The sequence below is a fragment of the Nylanderia fulva genome, unplaced genomic scaffold (genome assembly GCF_048542155.1).
Source record: "Nylanderia fulva isolate GAGA-0341 unplaced genomic scaffold, ASM4854215v1 Scaffold168, whole genome shotgun sequence".
NCBI lineage: Eukaryota > Metazoa > Arthropoda > Insecta > Hymenoptera > Formicidae > Nylanderia > Nylanderia fulva.
The window spans coordinates 118829-142174 of record NW_028189923.1 but is presented as its reverse complement, the minus strand read 5'-3'; the positions used below and the strand labels follow the sequence as shown (position 1 = coordinate 142174).

At 29.4% G+C, this 23346-nt stretch overlaps 1 protein-coding gene across 1 annotated transcript; it reads right to left on the bottom strand.

Moving 5' to 3' along the window:
- Positions 1-580: 580 nt before the first annotated feature.
- LOC114929449 (uncharacterized) lies at positions 581-22524 on the bottom strand. The gene is made up of 5 exons (XM_029300997.2): positions 22300-22524; positions 6283-6368; positions 4194-5546; positions 1864-4112; positions 581-1792 (listed from the first exon to the last, which is right to left on the bottom strand). Exons 2-5 carry the CDS (start codon positions 6347-6349, stop codon positions 1472-1474), a joined length of 3990 nt encoding a protein of 1329 aa, XP_029156830.1. The 5' UTR covers positions 6350-6368; positions 22300-22524; the 3' UTR covers positions 581-1471.
- Positions 22525-23346: the final 822 nt, after the last annotated feature.

The following is a 23346-nucleotide window of genomic DNA, read 5'->3' as shown; positions in this document are numbered from 1 at the left end:
ATTATTATTAATCTTCAAGATGACTGCCAAAAATCTCTTATATTTTTAATCAAGATTTTCTATAATCATGTTATTAAATGTTTTATGAAGTATTATATATTAAGGTAATATTGCACTAACGAATATAATTCTTTATAATATAGTATAAATAAAATTTTAAAAAAGTTCCAAAAAGATTTTAGAAATTTCGTGATTGATAAAAAAAATTAACATACAAATATATATCGTGCACACAGGTATATGTATATGTATATATATACATATTATATATGGTATATGCATATACCTGTGTGCACGTTATATATATATATATATATATATATATATATATATATATAATAGATATTAAGAAATAAGAGTTACCTACTTCAATATCTTCAGTTGTTCTAGCACTTATTTTTAATAATTTATTGGCATGATTATAATTTTGCTAATTCTTACAGTACCTAATTATTTAAAATCATTATTAAGGATTACTATTAACCTGAGGATGTACGAGGTGTGTTCAAAAAGTATCGCAAATTTTGAATTTCCGCGGGTTACGTATATTCGATTTTCGATTTTTTTGTGGCGTTATGTTGGTACTCATGTTTCTCATTTATGCCGACAAGTACGGCCATTTTGAATGTTCAGTTAATTTTTGACAGCTGCTTTGCTTGCACGTGTTTTGGCTCGTCTTCGATTTTTGCCTATTCCAAAAAATGGATCAAAGAATCTGTATCAAATTTTGTGTGAAAAACAAAATTAAGTGCGCGGACGCATTCCGAATGTTGACTGTGGCATATGGTGAAGCTACCTTGGACCGAAGCAACGTTGATCGGTGGTACAAAATGTTTTCCGAGGGCCGAGAAGATGTGAACGACGAAGAGCGTGCCGGACGCCCGAGCACGTCAACAACAGACGAAAACATTGATGAAGTGAAGAAAATAGTATTGGTCAATCGTCGAATCACCGAAGTTGCTGAGGACCTAAACATATCGATTGGCTCGTGCCATTCGATTTTTACCAATGATTTGGGCATGACACGGGTCGCCGCGAAATTCGTACCAAAATTGCTCAATTTCGACCAAAAACAGCATCGCATTAACATTGCTCAGGAGATGTTGGACTCTGTCCTCGACTACCCAAATTTGCTCCAGAGGGTCATAACTGGTGACGAATCATGGGTTTACAACACACAAAATTTGATACAGATTCTTTGATCCATTTTTTGGAATAGGCAAAAATCGAAGACGAGCCAAAACACGTGCAAGCAAAGCAGCTGTCAAAAATTAACTGAACATTCAAAATGGCCGTACTTGTCGGCATAAATGAGAAACATGAGTACCAACATAACGCCACAAAAAAATCGAAAATCGAATATACGTAACCCGCGGAAATTCAAAATTCGCGATACTTTTTGAACACACCTCGTATGGATATCGTCTAAACATTTATGGCCAAACTTCTCGTAACTTATATATAATAAAATCTAGAAAAGAAGGGACGGATTATTGAACAGTTCATGACGTAACATTCTGGAGGAAAGATTAAAGTCTTCAGTTGGTATTTGCCATCGATCATTCCAATTAGTTGTGTTTCTGTACGCCAAATGCGTACACATTGGAAGACGCGTTACACGTTCGCATCTTCTAGAAACCGACCAATAAATAAAGTTCTTGGGACATTTATACAAGTATCCTTGTAAGTTGTTCCGAATATCACGTTTACATTTATAAAAATTGTTACTGCAACCTTGTCGATAAGGGAAATGTCCTTCTTCCGGACAGAGCTGATTTGATGATACTTTTATCTAAAACATGAAAAAAGCATATTGCAGTTATTTTTATAACAACAATTAATTATTTGATTAGAATTACTTACAGGTAATAAAGCATTATTTTCTACTCTTCTATACAATCTAGCATTTGCTGTAGCGCCTGTGCACGGATCGCTGCTTCTGTCTGTAGGTAGACACTGAATATTTTTCTCATCAAATATAGTACCCTCAGGACAACTTAATACAAGAATCTTAATCTCCATATTTTCTTCAGAAGTACATTGATAGAATAAGTTGCAATATTTTGAATGCCTTCGGAAACCTGTAGGACAAACTAAAGTTATCTGGTCATTCGTCAAATTGCCTACAGCGCAAGGTGCCACAGCTGCTGGTTGCGCCGTTGTCTGCTCTGCTAATTCAGTCGATTGTTCCTGAGACTCTGTTGCAAATTGTGTTTCTTGAGACTCTATTGTAGATTGTGTTTCTTGAGATTCTGTCGTAGACTGTGTTTCTTGAGACTCTGTCGTAGACTGTGTTTCTTGAGACTCTGGCGTTGATTGCTCCTGTGATTCAGTTATTGATTGCTCTTGATTTTCCGTGTTGGATGATTCTGTCGTCAATTGTTCCGTTGTAGATTCTTGAGATTCAGTCATAGGTGTTTCAGACATTGATTCAGTAGAAACAGTAGTTTCAGTTTGCTCAGTGCTAGATTCAGTGGCACCATTTGTCGTGATAATGGTTGATTCAGCTGTGGATTCTGTTATGTTTTCGGTACTTTTCATAGTTGTGGATTCCATGCCGGAAGTGATAGTAGTTCCTTCTGTAGATGACATTGAACTGGACTCAGTGCTTTCTTCTGTTTGTTGAGTTGTGCTTTGTATAGTACTAGTTGACTGTTCTGACGAAGACTCGGTTGTGGCTTCCATGTTAACAGTAGTACAATCTCTCACAGGATAAACAGATTCAACGTAATTGCATACGCTAATGCTAGGATCAAATATGGTGTTTGGTGGGCAGTTAAAATGATGTACGTTGAAACCATTGCCATTATCGACGCAGCGGTAGAACTTATCACATCGAATTGGATGCGGATAGAAACCTTCATCATTGCATACTATCGTGTTGTTTAGCTTTTGAGTCGTGCAATCTGATATATGTGACTCCGTAGATGAAGATGAATCTTCACTTGATTCGGAACTAGACTGTTCAGGCAAGAACTCGGATAAATTTTCCGTACTAGAGCTTTCAGGCATTTCTTCTGACTCTCCTGAAACTGGTTTTTCGCCGACGTTAGTGATTGTTGTTGACGAAGTTTCTGTTTTATCTCCTTCCGACGTGGACAATTCTGTAGTTGTCTCTGGAATACTGGCAACTGTAGTAGAAATTGGAACTGCGGATGATGAGATAGTCGTAGTAATTTGACTAGGAGCAGTAGTTGTAGAACTACTCGTGACAAGAGGTTCAGATATGGAAGTGCTAGATGGCGAGCCGTGATCGATCTCATTATTTTCTATTGAACACGAAGCTACTTGTTCAATATAGTTACATGTTTGTACGGATTGATCCCATGCTGTCCCTGGAGCACATTCAAACTCATATTTATGATACCCGGATTGATCATGTACACAGCGATAGAATTTTTTACAATTACTAGGATTTGATAAGAAACCTTCTTCAGTACATTCGTATTTTTCAGTTTGAGGCGAAGAAATAATGGACGATATAGAACTTGGGAAAGTAGTCGTTGCAGGTCTTATATCTGTAAATGTACTAGTACTGGGTGGCAAATATGAAACAGATTCGGGTGTAGAGCCATTTACAGACATTACGTCTGTAGTTGCAGTACTCGAAGGTGGTAAATAGGATATAGAAGTGGTTGTTTGAGGTACGGGAGGCAAATAGGAAATAGATTCGTCAACTTGTACTGTTGAAGATGGATATGTACTATTAACAGGTGGCAAATAAGAAACAGATGTAGTTTGAGACGGTACAATAGGTTTGCTCGTAGTGCTAACAGCTTGCTGAGTCGAAGACGAAATCTCCGGCTTTGAAGATCCTGTTGGAATAGTAGAACTTTCTGGAGATTGTATCGGCGGTAATTCACTCGTGTTTGGCCTATCAGCACTATCAACTTCATTTAACGATGTATCAGGTTTATTTGTATGTACATTACTTGTTTGGTTACATTGTGGTACGGCATAAATGTAATTGCAACTTTGAATAGATGAATCCCAAACAGTTTCAACACCGCATTGAAATTCGTATTTTGTAAAGGACGTACCATCATTGACGCATCGATAAAATTTGCGACAATCATTTGGATGAGCAAAAAAGCCTTCTTTTGTACAACGATCTGAAAAAAATTTTGTATTTTTTAAATTAGCAATTAACATTTATGTATGTTATGCTAGCAATTTTTTGAGTTATACTATACCTATTAGTGGTTGATTATCAGCAGAGTCCGGTAAACCTGAAGTATCAGAAGTTCCAAAAGAACATGGCGTGCTTGCAGAATCTGAAGAACCTGATCCCGGTTGTTCTGGTCCTCCTGGTCCATCTGGATATCCGGGATATCCAGATTGTCCCGGTTGTCCATGTTGACCCGGTTGTCCATCTGGATATCCGGATTGTCCCAGTTGTCCATCTGGATATCCGTGTCCTGGTTGTTTTGGTTGACTTGGTTGTCCTGATTGACCCGGTTGTCCATGGGGATATCCGGGTTGACCTGGTTGTCCTGGTTGACCCGGTTGTCTATGAGGATATCCGGATTGTCCTGGTTGGTTATCCAGATATCCGGATTGTCCCGGTTGTCCTGGTTTTCCAGGTTGACCTGGTTTCCCAAGTTGACCCGGATATCCGGATTGTCCTGGTTGTCCCGGTTGTTTATCTGGATATACAGGTTGTCCAGGTTGACCTGATTGTCCTGGTTGACCTGGTTGTTCTGGTTGGCCATCCAGATATCCGGATTGTCCCGGTTGTCCTGGTTGACCCGGTTGATCATCCAAATATCCGGGTTGTCCTGATTGATCCAATTGTCCCGGTTGTCCAGGTTGACCAAATTGATCCACATTGCCATTATTACCATTCCATTGACTACCATTATTGACATTGCCTTCATTATCCAAACTTTGTTTACAGTTTCTTTTTGCAACAGCCCAAGCATGATTGCACCCTTGAATCTCTGAGTCCCAAACAGTCCCTAAACCACATGTAAAATTATACTTTTTAAACTTTCCGTAACCTTTATCTACGCATCTATAAAATTTTCTGCAGTCACAAGTATCAGCTAGAAGTCCTTCTTGTGTACATTCAAGTTTGTTTTTACAGTTATTTTCTGATTGATCTATAGTTGGTCGACTTGTTAGCGGTGATTGTTCTGTTTCCGGTTTTCTAGTTGTCGTAATAACTTGGGTCATAATTGTAGGTTGTGATATAGTCACCGGAGACTGTGTCATGGTTTGTTGTGGTCGCTTGGTTGTTCTTACTGTTGTTGTCCGTATGGGGTCCTCTGGAGGACCATGTAGATTGGAATCAAGTTCATTCTCGGATCCGGCGCATTCAAACCGACCACTATCTCCCCGATGTGTACAAATATCTCCTTTATTTTTTGAGAATACGGTGCCTACTCCACATTCGAATCTAAAGCTTGTCAGTGGGCTGCCGTTGCCCCAATCCACGCATCTGTAGTAAACCCTGCAGTCATGCGGATCGGCATGATAACCTTCCTCTGTACACTTAAAGCGGATACTGCTTCGTTTGTACTGACTTTGATTATACTTGTAATAGCCTGTAATACAAATTAATACTTTTTTGCAACGCTTGTTGCGAAAGTTTGATTTTTGGTTGCTGTTTAGCGTGCGGAAAATGGTTTATTTCTCAACGATTCAATATATGTCTTACTTTACTACACTAGTGCAAGGAAAGCATTTTTAATATTTATTTTACCGCACTAGTGCGGTAATGAGTTACTATGGTTACACTTTACCGCACTAGTGCGGAAAAAATCATCTTTCTTCTCGATTGACATAACTCGTACTCGTGTGCATGCATCATAAGCCTTCGGCTCATGTGGCAACTTCACGCGCGATGTAATTTGTTATTTTCCGCACTTGCCATATGAGATACTATTTCAGTATTTTTTGTTCTCATTATACATTTTAAATATAATGAACACAAAATTAATTTGACAATAAAAGCAATAATAACCATAACATTTAAATAATGAAATAATAACCATAACAATTAAATGGAACAAAATAGAGAAGAAATTTTAAATCTGAAGGCATACACATTCTATATTTAATATAAATCTATAAAATAGTAATATATTATGGCGCAAAAGTAAAGAATTTACTTGCGTGCAAAATGATTGCAATAACATTTTTTTAATCATTTGCATCATTTTTTAATCATTTGCATCAAAAACTAATTAAAATTTATTCTACATTTTCTAATAAATTAGATAAATCGTATATTATTAATTGCATATTGTATCATTAATATAATAAAATTAAAATTCTCACCAGCCTCTGTCAGCTTAGTTATCATCAGCGTCGCTAAAACACTCAGGATCATTGAAGTTTTCCACATTTTTTAGATCCAATTTTATCTATAATTAAAAACAAGATAATCATAATAATCGCTATTCCGACATTAACATCATTAGCAATTATTTCCTAAAAATAAATATATGTATAATTAAACGTAATTGTTAATTTTTATACTTTGTATATCTTACAATGAATAGTCTAATAAAATCTTCACAAAAATAAAAAAATATGCCAAATACATAAAAAAATATTTTAACTGTTACATAATAAAAGTTTGATAAAATAAAAACTGATGTAAGATTAATTCAACTAACCCTAAGCATAGTAAATTATATGCTGCAATTTCCAAATACTAAATTAATTAAACTTTCTATAATTCTTAAAACATTTTTACATGATATGTAGTTTAAAAGAAAATTTTACTCAAATTCAAAGTTATATAAATGACTCTCAAACAGAAATAAGATATGAAAACTTGGCATGTCCGCATTGCATTTAAATATATTTAACAAACAAATATAAGACTATTGAAATAAAAGGGGTTTGAGCTGAAGCAGGGTATTAGTACTCGAAAATAAATTTATTTAGATTCAATTAACAAACGTTTCGATCTATATTTTTCAGTGTATTAAACTAAAAGTAAAAGTAAAATTCGTTTTAATTCGCAAGCTGACGTAATTACTATCTCTAAAATATTCCTAAATTAAACCGTTGACATATCGTAAACGCTATAAACTGTTAACAATTCGTAAACAATACATATAAATAATGAACTTAAATTATCTATAATTGATAGACTAAGAAGTTGTACGTCTTCCGAAAAAAAAACTTAGGCTGTTATTGTGATAAGATTATTAAAGTCAGTAAATTAGAAAACTGCCAAACAAATATAATTTTTAATAAAATAAAAAATCTTAAACATCATATAAAAATAAATGTTTAATCTATAAATTACAGTTTTATTAGCCTTATCTATTATAAATAACTTTTTGTTACGTACTTACGCTTATAAAATATAAAACCTTATAAAATATACATTACAAATATATAAATAAATTTTATTTACATAAATATAAATATTTAATTTTGCATGTATTAACATTTCTGTACATTTAGCAAATATATATATGCATTATTTATACCAATACAACTTGTGTATCATAGATACAGCTTCAATTTAAAAATTTTTAATTTTAATAATTTTTGTACTACATTTTGTACTGCTAATTTTAAATAATAATTCAATATTTCTAATAACTTGACTAGTTAATTAATGATTTCATATTTTATAAAACAATTAATGTATTCAAAAAAGGCCAACTTATCGAGCAATACGTGAGATGTTGTATCCAATTAAAATTTATTCCATATATATCTTAGACAATAAACAATATATTAAAAAATACAAAACAAAACCGGTCTTCTTCAGTATAACAATGTTAAGTACTTTATAATGCTTACAAAAATTAAATCATAATATTCTTAAAAATTACTGTTAGTTCGTTACTTCGAGTCAAGAATTTATAAGAAATTTATGCGTGTTACAAATTGTCATATTTAATTTACACAAGTATTCGCTGTGATGTGATCTTATGATGTTAGTCGGATCTCGTAAATTATTTCTTCGTTTTTAAGCGACAAATTCTTAATATCCATAGGCGCTGTGATTAACAAATAAATAACGATTAACGCATGTCTACTAATAGATAAAAGTCCTTACATAAATTTATTATGCTTACTTTGTGTCGCCTCTTCTCACAGTTTTAACACAGTTTTTTTAAAAAAATTGAAATTATTATAAATAGATAAAACCAACAGTCTAACAAGACACCTCATTTTGAACTATATTTAATCGCAAATTATGTGTGTTTATATAATATTGGATAGATGTGCCTAAACTGTTGATGTCCTATTTGTCTTATTATTATTTTATTTTTGCTAGTTTGTCTAAAATATCATAATAGGACTCGCTAAGAAGCTCAGTGTCTTTATTTAAATTTAATCCATTTTTTTGTTCTTTAATGTGTAACATCTCTGAGATGAGTCTTTTATGATAATTAATTTCTTTATCCATAATCAATACATTATCCCAATTGAATGTATGGTGTTCTTCTTTAATATGTTCAGAAATTACCGAGTGTCTCATCGAATCCAACTTGATATTATTTTTGTATTCTTTCAATCTCGTCTGTAATTGTCTCTTCGTTTGGCCCACATAAGATGCATTACAATTATTGCAATTAATCTTGTAAACTACATTGGAATTACAAGGATGTTTAATTTTATCTTTTTGTGTTTTAATAATTTTATCAAGTTTATTAAGGCATCTATATCCTACTAAAAATTCTGTATTTTTTATCGAGGAGACAATCATTTCAGAGACCCTATTTATATATGGAATAACAAATAGTTTTTTGTTTCTAATTCTTTTATTGTATTTTCTGTTCTTTCTATGTTTGTTTGTCTTTCCAATGCTTTTTTTAGCAATGAGGTATCCTATTCGATGATTGATTTTGTTAAAAATAAGATCCAGGGGGTAACCGTTGCTTATAAGTATATTAATAACTACCTCTAAGTTTTTATTAAAAAATTGTGGGTGTGATAATAGCAAACATCTATCTACTAAGTTATAAATTATTTCAATTTTGTGACATTGTGAATGATTAGAAAAAAATGATAGAGTTCTTTCTGAGAAGGTTTCTTTTTGGTACTAATCTATATATATATATATATTATATTGTTCATAATTTTTATTGATAAGACTAAGAAATTTAAGCTGCGGTTAACCTCCTGTTCTACTGTAAATTTTAGTCTATAATGATAATTATTAAAATTACTGACTATCCGACTTGTATTGGTCGTAGAAGTGGTCAGTATTATATCGTCTATGTAACGTAAAACGTGCATTTTAAATTTAACAATTTACCAAGTGTCGGTAAAAACCGTGTCCTCTAGATCCTGCATGACCAAATCAGTTATAATTGATGATAATGAAGATAAAATGTATTTTTTAATATATTGTTTATTGTCTAAGATATATATGGAATAAATTTTAATTGGATACAACATCTCACGTATTGCTCGATAAGTTGGCCTTTTTTGAATACATTAGTTGTTTTATACAATACACAAGCGAATAGGAATTTTAATTGATATTTCATATTTTATTTTTTTTATTTTTTAGAGGATTGAATTAATTTTAAAAATCAAATTTTTCTTAATAAAATTAAAATGCATTTTAATTTTATTTATACTATTTTAAACTACAAATCCTTAGAAACTGAAATATACTCTTAAGTACTTGGCTAATTGTTGATTTCATATTTTTGATTTAGTTTGTTGGAAGTAGGGTAAAGCTGGGCTAGTTGAACAACTTTTTTTTGTAGTTTTATAAAAATTTATCTATTTATAATATGATTATAAATATAGTACTAAATGAGAGATTCTACATTCAGGTTCTTAATTATATTCATGCAAAAATTTTAAATATACATCGAAAACAAAAAAATAAATTTCAAATAAAGATTGTCAGAGTGACCCATTGTTCCCCACTAGCGGGGTAGGTTGAGCTCGCTAACGTGTGAGATATATTGGGCAAAGAGGTGAACAACAGAAAATATTCAAAATGAATGATGAAACATTACTGAATTTTAATAAGGTTAACAGGGTGTTCCAAAATTAATAACAAATTTTTTAATGGCAGATTTCTGGGATCATTTAAAGACGATTTTTCCTCGGTGAAAATGTCGAGAGAGGCTATCATTTTTTGCATGTTTTCAATTTTTGCCATTGTGTACCTTCATAATTAAGGGGATGCTGGAGTGACGACCGAACTCCGACGGATGGTTTGAGAAATCTTTTGTTTTTTTTCCTTTTTTATCGACAAAATATGAGAGTAGATAAACTATAAATATATTTATTAGCTATACGGATTGTTTTTTACCTGAAATTAGAATGCTTCGCACTTTGTTAATATTAATACTTTAATTTGTACAGGAAAAAGATTTATCAATCTGTATAGTTTCATATTTCTTGATTACGGAATTATGAATTTTTATTCAGTAATCAAGAAATTAATAAAATGCGGAGCGTTCTAATTTCGCGTAAGAAATCCGTATAGCCAATAAATAGATTTATAGTTTATCTAACCTCATATTTTGTCGATAAAAAAGGAAAAAAACAAAAAATTTCTCAAATTATCCGTCGGAGTTTGGTCATCACTCCAGCATCCCCTTCAACCTTAAATTAAAATTTTATTAAAATAAACTCTACATGAAATTAATAAAAGAATGTGATTTTGTTAATATTGTATCCACAAAGCTTAGTTTGCAAAAAACCTCTTATTTTTAATCGCTTATAACTCGAAAATTATTGATGTCTCGACACTTTCGTTGAGAAAAAATCGTCTCCAAATAATCCCAGGAATCTGCCATTAAAAGGTTTGCTATAGGACACCTTGTATAAAACATTGTCAAATTTGGCAGTTTCACATTTTTTCAAATCAATGAAATATAATATTATCACATAACACAATAAAATATAATATTATCAAAACAAAAAATAAAACAATTGTTTAATTTAAAATAAAAATCTATCTGTTAGTTTTTTGTTTTTATTTACGCATTCTAAATTAAATAAATAACAGAAAAATTAACATTTTGTATAAAGCGTCTAGTATTTGGGTAAATTGGATCACTTGTCTCAATTAACCCCATCTACATGCTTTTCAAAATATGTCCTTATAACTTAAAAACTATTTAAAAATATATAATTTGAATAATAGCATTAGAAAATATAATAATAACAAATATTAAAAATACTTATTTCAATTTTATTCGAGTTATTGTTTTTTTGTTAGGACCAAATATAAACTCAAATAAAAATGTTACTTTGAGTACCTAAAAATGAATAAAGCGTGTGTGCATCTACCTTACGAAACTTGTTGCAACTTAACAATTTGCGAAGAGACATCTTACATTATGTTTTAAAAGAAAACTTTTTTAAATTATTTTTAAGAATAAATATTTTTTTTAAATGTTAACACTTTTTTTCTTATTACATTATTCCTCGATATTTTTAATAATCATTTTATTCACTTTTCTTCTTGTTGCATTTATTCTTTAAGTGTACATAGTGTCAGAAAAATTATATTTTATTTAGTAAATTTTTTGTCAACTTTTTAATGAATAACGAGCAACAGTTAAAAAACTCTAGAATATTATTCAAAACAGTGACCTTAACAACACGTCAAAGTCATTGATTTGTGAAGAGGCTGATCTTAAATAAATATTTACCCTTTAATAATGTCACGGCCCCTGAATATAGGCAGAAATGTTGACAAGTTAAAAATATCATATATATATATATATATATATATATATATATACATATATGTAAATTTAGAAGAAATATTTATTTGTGCCGCGTTCAAATTATCGATAAAAAAACCTTAGACATCGAAGTATGTAGATTATATATTAGTCATTGTGTGTGTGATTTTGCCATTTCAAGGAACGATTATCAACTTCTGCTTAATCATCTGATTTACTTGATAATGAAATACCATTTTATTACCCATTGAAACTTATATCAAAGGGTGTTATCGCATACACTTTATCTTTTAGCTATCCGCAACGCTTTAATTACGTGGAATGTGCTGCTGTTTATCGAGATGTCATCTACAAGCAAAGGTCCCCAGAGTCGAAGAACTAAAAGATTTGTGCAACTGATAATATAAATACTGGTAGCTATAAAGCGCTCTAAGCAATGAACTTATTATAATTTGCCATTATAACAGATTTTTATTAAATGGAATATTTTTAATATTTTAGTAAGTAGTTTTATTACGGTTAATAAAATAAAATAAATAAATTTTATTACATTACACTAACATATATATGTATATAGGTATGTATAACAACATGCTTTATATATTAATAATTTAAAACATCTGTTATATGTATATGATATCAATGTAATATTTTATTAATAATTTATTAAATTGATTAACAATCTACTTAAAATTACTGTTAGATAGAAGTAATAAATTTTTCTACATTTTTTAATATGTGTCAATTGAAATTATTTCTTACGTTGAATATAAAACACACATATTTTGTAGCACGATTTTCTAGGCTCTTTTAATTCTGCTCTAAACACTAATCATATGGAGTTATTTCACATGATTGTTGCTTTCGATGATGAGATCTATTTACGCAATTATACACAAAAAGATACAGAAGAGGCTCTTTTGCACGATAAACATCGATATTAATATAAATGCAAAAATAAATTAATAATAGATTGGAAAAACAAATTTTGATAGAATTTTAATAAACTTAATTTTTTTATGCAGCATTTGTTCGTAAAGGTTAAATATACTTTTTAAATAAGTTAAACAAACAAATGATTTAATTTAAAAAATAGTTTTTATCTGCCCTCCCTTCTTTCCCTTCTTCTCTCTTTTTATCTACTTATCTATCTACCTATCTATTTATATCTATCTTATTTCTGTAAAGATGACTTGCGCTGTTTTTGATAAAAAGAACTACATATTTTTAACGAAAAACGTAATCTAACACGCAACACAATATAATAATCTTTCTAATATAATACAATATCTTAGTTTATTTTTATTATCATATTACATTTATATTAATCTTCAGAATTGATCACCCTTATGCGCGCAAAGGATATGTTAATGTTACACGTATAGAGCTATGAAATATCACGAAACATTTCTTACACACGACGTATATGGTAAAGCGTATAATGAAGGAGTCGTCCGGAGCGGCCCACTACTATCAAGTGTAAACGGATATTCTAAACTGTGTGTATATACATAAATGCCGGACGAAGATTCGAAGATGCGCGCAAATAATGAGCGGGCTGTTAAGGGAGTTAACATGACTTATTTATAAACCGATTCAGACAGGTCTACCACCTGCCGTCGGCGCCGCTGCTGCTACTTCGGGGAATAAAGCAAACGAACAGCAACCGCAGCAGCAGCCTCAAACGTATTCCAAGGACAGCGTGCCCATCGTATCTTGCGGTTTGTCGTGCAATTAACTCGCCCTCCGTCGACGGATATCTCGCGACTAGCAAAAATCGACATCGCTGAATTAACCAGCCTCTCTTCTCCCATTTTCTCGAACCGGTGACGGGGGAGAATGATATTACGCATGTATCTTTTACGATTCCCAGCATTTACGTATCAACTTAAAAATATTGGAGAGAATGTTATTTCTCCTCAATTTAATGGGTGTGTTCAATAGATTTTTTATCGAGAAAAAAATGTTACAAACTTTACGACGCATTAGGATCAATAATTTTCGAAATATCGATACTTCAAAATCTTTATTTTTTTTAATATATTAAAATTTTTAAATTTTTTGCAAGAGATCAATTTCATAGATATTTTTTATACAATTTTTTAATGTAACAAATCTAATCTTTTAATTTAATTGAAAATCAATTTGAATTAGAGTAGAATTTTTTCACGATGATGCAAAAGAAAGGAATTTTGCCCCTTTTCACTCACACTGTATAATATATTATAATATACGCTTTATAATACACATATACACGCATACTAATAATAAATTTTTTTATCAAATATATTTTTTCTTAATGCATATATCGGGAGTTCAAAATAAAGCGTAACAAAATTTTATCTCCAAAAATATTGTTTCTAAAAAAATATTTTAAATAAAAGTTGCAGTATTTCAAAAGAGACATAAATTAATGTATGTCATAGGAATCTTTGTAAGTGGCGATTTTTAAGATAATTTCAAGATCAATTTGATGATTTTAAATAGAAATAGCCTAAATGTTTTATGTAAATAGATTCCTTGTAACATTTTGCATAAAAGAACATATAAAGATAAAATAAAAATTAAACAGCTTACAAAATATTTTACATATTAAACATTTTCAAAATATAAAATATCTCGTAAAATATTTAATTTTCGATAATCTTACCATTACACCTTTATGTAGAATAATTAAACGAATCAAGTGATCAACTAAAGAAAATACATAGTTGTTTTTAAGAAAAAATATGTTGCAAATTGTATATTTTTTTCCAAAAATAACTATGCGTTTTTTTTTACACCAATTGATTTGTCTAAATTATTTTATGTATAAAAGTATTAAAATAAGTTAATCAAAAACTAAATATTTTACAAGATATTTTATATAAAAATTTGTCAGATAAAGATATTAAGTATCTTGTAAACCATTCAATTTTTGACTATTTTACTCTTAATAATTTTTAATAATTATTTTATACAGAATGATAAAGGAATCAATTTACATAAAACACTTAGGATAATTCCATTAAAAAAATCAAGTTAACTTTGAAATAATCTTAAAAACCGTCATTTATAAGCATTCCTATAATATTAATTTACATCTCCTTTGAAATATTGCAACTTTTATTTTAAATATTTTTATTGGAAACAATATTTTTGAAGATAAAATTTTATAACACTTTATTTTGAACACCCAGTGTAATATATAAGCTATCAATTGTTATGGTGAATTATTATTATTGCAACTTTTAAAAAATCGATATTTAAAAAATTATGAATCATAGAGCATTTTAGCTTACAGAATTCTATTTTTGAAAAAAGTCCTATAAAAATGATGTAACTCAAATTAAAGAGTTGCAAAAATAACAATTTTACCAACATATTTATTTAATTTTTCTGCGTGCATTTATATGTCGTTACATGTTTATAGAGATTATTACGCAAAATAATGTAAAACTTACATTTATAAAAATTACAACATATTTTACGTATATAAATAAATATATTAATAGAGAAAAAATATTCTATGTTATTAAATTAATAGAAAAAAAGTTTGATTTACGATAATTAAAATATTATTAAGATAATTAATTGTAAGTTTTGCGTTTAAAACAAAATTTAAAATATTTAATTAGGCTGAAAAAGTTACATCTTTGAATTACGAAATGTGGATATCTACGCGATTACGCAAGATATATTTTTTAAAGCAATGTTTGGTTGGGATAACTGTACTCGCGAAACGAAGCTAATGGCCTCAAATCAAAAGCGATAATTATTGGAATCCTCGGCACGGTGATGCTTGTCGATCTCACGGAACACGTTTGAAATTGGAATTTATTGGAATTTAATCTTGTCGCCAAATATTGATCCGATAACAGTATAAGAGTAAAAAATTAGCAGAGAATAAAAGTTTATATTTCTCGATTCTCAACTTTGTAGCATCTGACTATGTTTTCTGAAGTTATCTAAAAGAGCGGGTTTATCATTATATTATATAACAATATTATTCGTTGATGTTATATAACATCAATATAATAATATATATTGTATATTAATTTTCTAAATATTATTAAATTAAAATATTTATACAATATATAATTTACAATAAACGCTTGAAAAATACTTTTTACAAATAAAACATGTTATTATAATAATTGTTTACCTACATTACTCTATCCAATATGTTTAAATAATAAAAAATATAAATTATAGAATATAATTACAGAAAATACAAATTGCAGAAAATTTAAATTACAGAAAATATAAATTATAGAATATACCATTACAGAACTTACTTTACTTTCAAAATATATATATATATATTTTTTATTTCTTTAATAATTACCTTTAGCATATTTTTTCCTCTTATTGATTGTAGATTTTTAATAAACAAAAACTGAATTGTTTTTGTAATTATAACAATAATATTATCGATTTTTTTTGAAAATAGACTTATATAATACTTTCAAAATAAACCAACTTTTTTACTCAATTCTTATCTAAAAGAGCAGGTTGATGTTGATTAGTTCAAAATACACTTTGAATGAATTAAAACATAACATCACTGATAAAATAAACAATCTATTATCTGAAAGTTTAAATAAAGTAATGAAACTGAGAGAATGATTTTTGAAGCAATCTGTCAAAGTTTATTACACTCGATCTAAATCATCCTGTATATATACAGAGTAAATCACTTAACTTGATGACCTTACATAAAATACTTGCTATATAAAAAAATTGTTACACAAAAGTTACATAATATCAAGATAAAAGGCATATAGTAATTGTTTATACATAAGTTACATATCGAGAGAAACATATAATACAATAATCTTTGCTTAAAGAAAAAATATATAACTGCTAACAAATTAATTTGTTAGCTATTATTGTTTTATTTTCATTATTATTACATTTATCGAAGCCTTTGATTATATATTATATAATTGGTTTTATAAATTACAATACTCTTTTTTTAAAATAACTATGTACTTTCTTCACACCAATTGATTTCTCTCATTTTGTGCATAAAAGTATTGATATTATCGAAATGTCATCAAAAAATGAATTGTGTAATTCATATAAAATAATATCAAATTAAAATATAAAATATCTTGTAAACTATTTATTTTTAGCTATCCTATTTCTAATAAATTTTACATCAATTATTGTAAGGGATCGATTTATATAAAAAAATTTAGGGCAATTCTATTTAAAAAAATTAGATTAACCTCTAAATGATCCTGAAAAATACTATTCAATTCTAGATCACCATATTATATCTTTCTTGAAATCTTACAATTTTTACTTGATACATTCTTCCTACAATTCCATAATTTCCAAATATTTATCTATTAAGATTAAAATGGAGTATCATGTACATGTATAAACACTCTATGTGTATGCTTGTCATTTGTAGAATTTAAGCATTTAAATGATACAAATAAATCCTGAAATAAATCCTCAATGTATGTAGGCGCTTATTTAATCAAAAAATAAAGACTATTTAAGGTACAGATGCAAAATGTCCAAATGGAGATACGTTACACCCTGATAAAAAAAGGGTAACATTTCAGAGTTCATGCGACGCAACTCTCAGTACAGTGAACTTGAGTTGTTATGATGGTATACATACAACCCAAGTATGGCATAAGTGCAACCTTGCCGTTGAAAGTAGCAAGGTCGTTTCTTCTCCCGCCAACAACAACTTGCTCTCTCTGCTAATGCGCGCAATGGCGTAGAAATGATGGGAAGTCTTACGCACAATATATGCGTAATAACTTGCATAATTATTAAATGGAAGAAGCGTTGACTTCGACCGACCAATTTGTTTAATATATAATAATGTAATTTACAATTAGTAGCTACATAATTTTTCTTAAAAACGACTATTTGTTCTCTTTATCAATCGATTTCTCTTATTATTTTATGCATAAAAGAATTAAGTAAGATCATCGGAAAATGAATATTTTTTACAAGAGAGAGAGAGAGAGAGAGAGAGAGAGAGAGAGAGAGAGAGAGAGAGAGAGAGAGAAAGATATTTCATAATTTACATTGTCACAATAAAGTATAAAATATTTCATAAACTATTCCTTTTTTTCCATCCTATCCTTATAATTTTTTATGGAGAATATTGTTTAGAATTAATTTATAAAAAAATATGATGATTGCATTTAAGAAATTAAAGATAATTTTTACATGACCTTCAAACTAGTCAAGGTCAAATCATTTTATGTCTCCCTTGAAATCATACAACTTTTATTTGAAACATTTTTCAATGAAATTATTAGTTTGCGATAACGCACTGTAAGCTTTAAAATCTCTGTATGTGTATGTATGTGTATATATATTTGTACATATTTAACGTTTTGAAAAAATATAAATTTTTAGATTAAACACGTATCAGTAAAATAGTACACTTGGTTTTACGCAGGTAATTTGCTAGGTAATTTTAACCAAAATTTTTATATTTTCTGTTATCTTGTCGTAGATGTAAGATGAGACATAAATTTCGCCAGACGTTATAAAAGTGCGCAATGACATTTGCCAGTAATACCGTGTGGATTTCTTCGTGGCTAATAGTCAACTCCACATAGCGATGCATCGCAATTAAAGGGATACCTGTAAATTGCATTCGCGCGAGTCGTTCTTCTCCTTTTCTCGGCTTCCCCTCTCTTTTATTTTACTTGTACGCGTCTTTTCTTACTCTTCCCTTCATTTACTACCATAATAATAATGTAGATTTCCCGTAATCCATCATTGACACGAGCTCCGCGCGCATAGGGTTCAAGGCTCTTTCTTTGTGGAATGTGGATGTACAAGCGCTGTGCATATATTTCTGAGAAAATGAGAAAGCCGCAGAGTGTGAGTTAGCATTGACGTAAATAGAGTATAATCATAAGAAGTGATGAATCAATGATGAGAATTGGCATGTTCATAACAAGATACCTTGTTTGGCGCGATTAATGACAACATTGAAGTATATTGATATGATGTGCGTGTGGCGTAAAATTTCTAACACCTTGACAGATTTATAGATAATATTACACTTTATACTTGGAAATACCTGTCTGGTTTTTATTTTTACCTCGTAATTTATAGGAATTAATTACTAAATTCGCATAATACACGTAATTTGATATAATAATAAATTCAACAATAACAATATATATGTAGCAAAATTTTACCAAATAATTTTCGCTGTACAAAAAGGATATACGTAAAAAGTATATATAGTTGTTGCAAGTCAATTTCGAATTTTTCCTTACTCGGCAGCCTCGGTTTACCTTGGAATGTCTTGACCATTTAAAGCTGGATTCCCATAAATCTTGTTCGTTAAAAAAATTAATAACGGAAATGTTTCTTGCATAGATAAGCAAAAAGATAAAATTTGCTCATTTTCTTTATAAGTGCATTTTTTTACTTTTTTTATAAATATTATTCTTTATAAAATTTAGTTCTTTTCCAATATTGGATAATTTATTACTACAAAAAACTTACATAATGTGGAAGCTTTTTATATTGCACTAATGTAATGGTATAACAATTAATTGTTTATTTTTATATGCGTGCGGATTCCACACTCCGGAAATTGATTACGAAAGTTATGTATTGATCGACAGAATATTGCACAAACAAAATTATCCTTTATTATCATTAAGAAGAATCGAAAGATGCATGTTTATGTAATCTGCATATTAAAACGCTTTTGCTACAGCAAATTCTATATTTTGCAATTTCCTACAATTTTCCTATTAATTTAATCATTCTCTTGTAGAAGAAAACATTATATATCCTGTTATATTACTTTTTTTATTTTGATTATTACTTGAGTATACTTGATATTTCACGATAAACATTTATTTTACACTTGATAATTAAGCCGTTTATTTTGCAAGTGATATATGTCCACTTTTAAGGTTTCTCGAGATTTTTGTTTCCTTTATAAGTCAAAACTTAATTTCAATTTGTAATCATAGCAATTCTCTTTTGTAGAAGAAACATATTATCCAAGTTAAACGTATTAAACATATTAACAAGTATTATTTTTTATTTTAATTATTATTTAATTATTAATAAGCATATTTGTAAGTTATTTAATTATTTGATATTTTATGATAAACATTTGTATTACATTTGATAAATGAGCCCTTTCTTTTGAAAGTGATATATGTCCACTTTTTCTTGAGATTTCTTTTATAAATCAAAACTTAACTTCAATTTATAACTATGGCAGCAGTATTATCAATTCTCTCGAAAATAAACTTACCCAACCACTTTTAATGTGCAGTTTTACGGAGCAATTGTCAAGTAACGGTTACGTCATTATACAATTGCGTCAGAATTAAATCTGCATCTAGGTTTCGGGTCGATAAAGACCCGGCGCACGTGAAGCGTTTCCTTTATGGCGCATCAGGCCAAAAATTAATTTCGGGTCTTGTCTCGGTTGAGACCTCTCTTTACCATGTACAGCGATTGCAAGATACCATGCACGGGCCTGTACATAATGCATTACTTGGGTTGCTACTTGTTGGCCGATCAGTTTCAATGCCAAGATCGATCAACCGGCTTGAACTCGAGCATCGCATGCGAATTGCGGAATGTCGATCCAAATACAGCGGTTCGGATTCGTGACGCGAATTCGTAATCGGACGGACGAATATTTCGGCGACGATCATTTACATTGTGCGGGCATGTTGCGAGTATTGTATATATTTCATTTGTGACCGGGTGAAACAGTTATGCGATGACTAATGTCACAATATGTAATGATTACATACACGCACGCTCGTCAATCAATTCGAAAGGTACTTTAAAGTACCGGCACGACGCGCTGTTTTATTTTGCTAATTGACATTAAATTTTAAATGACATTAAAATCTACTTGCAGCTAACGCGAGGGCTTATTTTTAAACACGATTGTTATACAGGGTATGACTGAACAAATTTATACGGAACACACCATTAAATTCTCTGGCCAATTTAGAGACGATTTTTTCTCAGTAAAAATGTCGGAATACCAATAATTTTCGAACGATCAATTATTGAAAAAGAAGAGCTTTTTACAAACTACACTTTGTAGAGTTAAAAGATTAACAAAATTCAGGGATGTGCATTATTTGAAATACATGTATTTAAACTGGAAATGTAAAATGTAAAATGCCTATTTTGCATTTTGCATTTAAAATATGTTTTCAAAAACTATCTTGTATTTACATTTAAATCGTTTCCATAATCTATTTTTTATTTCAAATGCACTTTTCTCGTAAACTAAAAATTAATAGAGATATCAATAATATGTATATATATATATAATAATCAAAATTTTATAAAAAAATCATTAAGTAAATGTGTAGACAATAAACATTCTTTTTGTAATTCCACATGTATATATATTTGTGACTTTTTGTTTTTGTATTAAAAAAATTGTTTTATATTAAAAAGATATAAAGTTTATAAAAGTTTAAAGAGTTTATAAAACAAAGTTTATAAAGAAAGCTTATAAAATTAATAAAAATTATAAAAATTTAATAAAAAAATAAAAATTAAAAAAATAAGTAATAATTATAAAACGTAAATAATAAAAAATAAGAATTTAAGTATATATTTAGAGAAACCATTTTTATTTCAATCATTTTAAAAATGCTTATCCATTTCGTATTTTAAATAGATGTATTACATTTTTTAGTTAATTTCAGATAGAGTTTACTTTAATAGAATTTTAATTTAAGGCTTAAAAAGTTAATTATAAAAAGATACAAGATAACAGAAATTGGAAATATGCAAAAAAATGATAATTTTCACATTTTCGCTGAGGAAAATTGTTTCCAAATTGGTTACAGAATCTGATGGTGTGCTCCATATATGTTTTTACAATTACACCATATATATTTGCTCTTTATATTTTATTATTGTAACAAGTCTCGCAAATATTATTAACGATTGTTAACATTATTCGTTTGATCAAATTGTTAGATATATTGTTAATTTTTAACAATGTAAACTATATTTTGCTTTAAAGAATGATATCTCACGCATGTATGTTATACAAGGTTATCTTATTTAAATATCTTGAAAGAATCTTAGAAAAAATGTTTCGTACAAAAGTTTTATAACTTCGAGAGGCATAAGATAGTGCCACTAATTTCATTTTAAATGGCGTTTTTCAAGGTCATTTAGAAATTAATTTAAGTTTTTCATTAGAATCACTTAATTTTTTTATATAAATCGATTTTTTATAATATTTGACATAAAAAATTATAAGGCTATAATGCCCAAAAAATGAATAGTTTATGAGATATAATTTATACTTTTTTTTAATATAATTTTATATAAACTATAAAATATTTTGTAAAATATTCATTTTTTGATAATTTATCTCAATTTATGTACAAAAAAATAAAAGAAATCAATTAGTGTAAAAAAAATACATTTGTATTTTAAGGTAGAAAAATGTAATTTGAAATCAACAACTATAAATATATTTCCGCAGTAATAACTCTTGATTATTCAACAAATTAATCACATCTTTCGCTCATAAAAGTTTATTATAATCTGAAACTCGCAACCAAAAAACGTCCATAATTATAAGAAATGTGACTCAATCGACAAAAGACCCAAATTCATTTCGTTTATATTCGCGCATACATATAGAGAAGAAAAATACATGTTAACTTACATTCCGGGATGCATTCGGCAAAAATCTCTTCGTTGCAGCCCCGTCACATCCCGCGGTCTCTTCCGTTTCCTGAAACTATTTCGGATCCCTGGAAATCGTGGTCCACGGAAACTCGCGTGTGTAATAATTTCACGCGTGGGGAAGTAAAAGCGACCCGGCGACCAAGTGTCGTGTAACCTTTCTGTGCGCGACTATTCTTGAAAATCGGTTGCCGATCGTGGCACGTTCCCGAGAAGGAGTAAGTCCTGAGGACGCGGATGGCTCCTACTTATAAAGACTTGGTTCTCCAATTGGCTCGCCGGTGTGCGTGGAGCACCAACATGCGTATGTACAAGAAGAAGGAATAGTGGTGTGGAAGGGGGGAGGGGAGAGACAACACACAAACCGTGATCGTTACACGTTTGATGTTACACATTACATCAAAGATCGATATCGTCGTCGTTCAGGAATTTGCGGTTCTTTTTTCATCAGAAAACACGACAAGCTTGTGAGATTTTTCGTTAATTATCATAAAGAGATTAGCAAGACGATAAATGTTTCATAGAAAAGATATAATATGTGGATAATTGCATTTTGCATTTTTTTCCAGCAAAATACTAAACGCAATGTGTAAATTCTTTTACGTCTATCTCATCATCGTTTTTCGTGCTTAAATTTCAAAAATTATTTTATTACTGAAATTATTTTATTGTAATATTACCCGTTAAAAGCAAATTCCTGGAATTATTTGAAGACGAATTTTCCTCAGCGAAAATGTCGAAGTCATCATTCTTCACATATTATACGATTTCTGTTATGTTGTATCTTTTTCTAACTAAGCCTTAAATTAAAATTTTATTAAAGTAAATTCTACCTGAAATTAACTGAAGAATGTAATGCATAATACATCCATTTAGGAAATAGAAAAAATAGGTATTTTTAAAATAATTTTTGAAATAAAAATAGTTTTTTCATATATATTTAAATTCTTATTTTTTATTTCTTGCGTTTTATAATTATTACTTATTTATTAAAATTTTTATTTCTTTATTAAATGTTTATAAACTT

Excerpts from the sequence above, each read along its gene's own strand:
- LOC114929449 (XM_029300997.2), bottom strand. The coding sequence starts at position 6,349 with ATGTGGAAAACTTCAATGATCCTGAGTGTTTTAGCGACGCTGATGATA. Across the intron at positions 5,547-6,282 it reads AACTAAGCTGACAGAGGCTG|GCTATTACAAGTATAATCAA; the intron begins GTGAGAATTTTA and ends TTTGTATTACAG. Across the intron at positions 4,113-4,193 it reads TGATAATCAACCACTAATAG|ATCGTTGTACAAAAGAAGGC; the intron begins GTATAGTATAAC and ends AATTTTTTTCAG.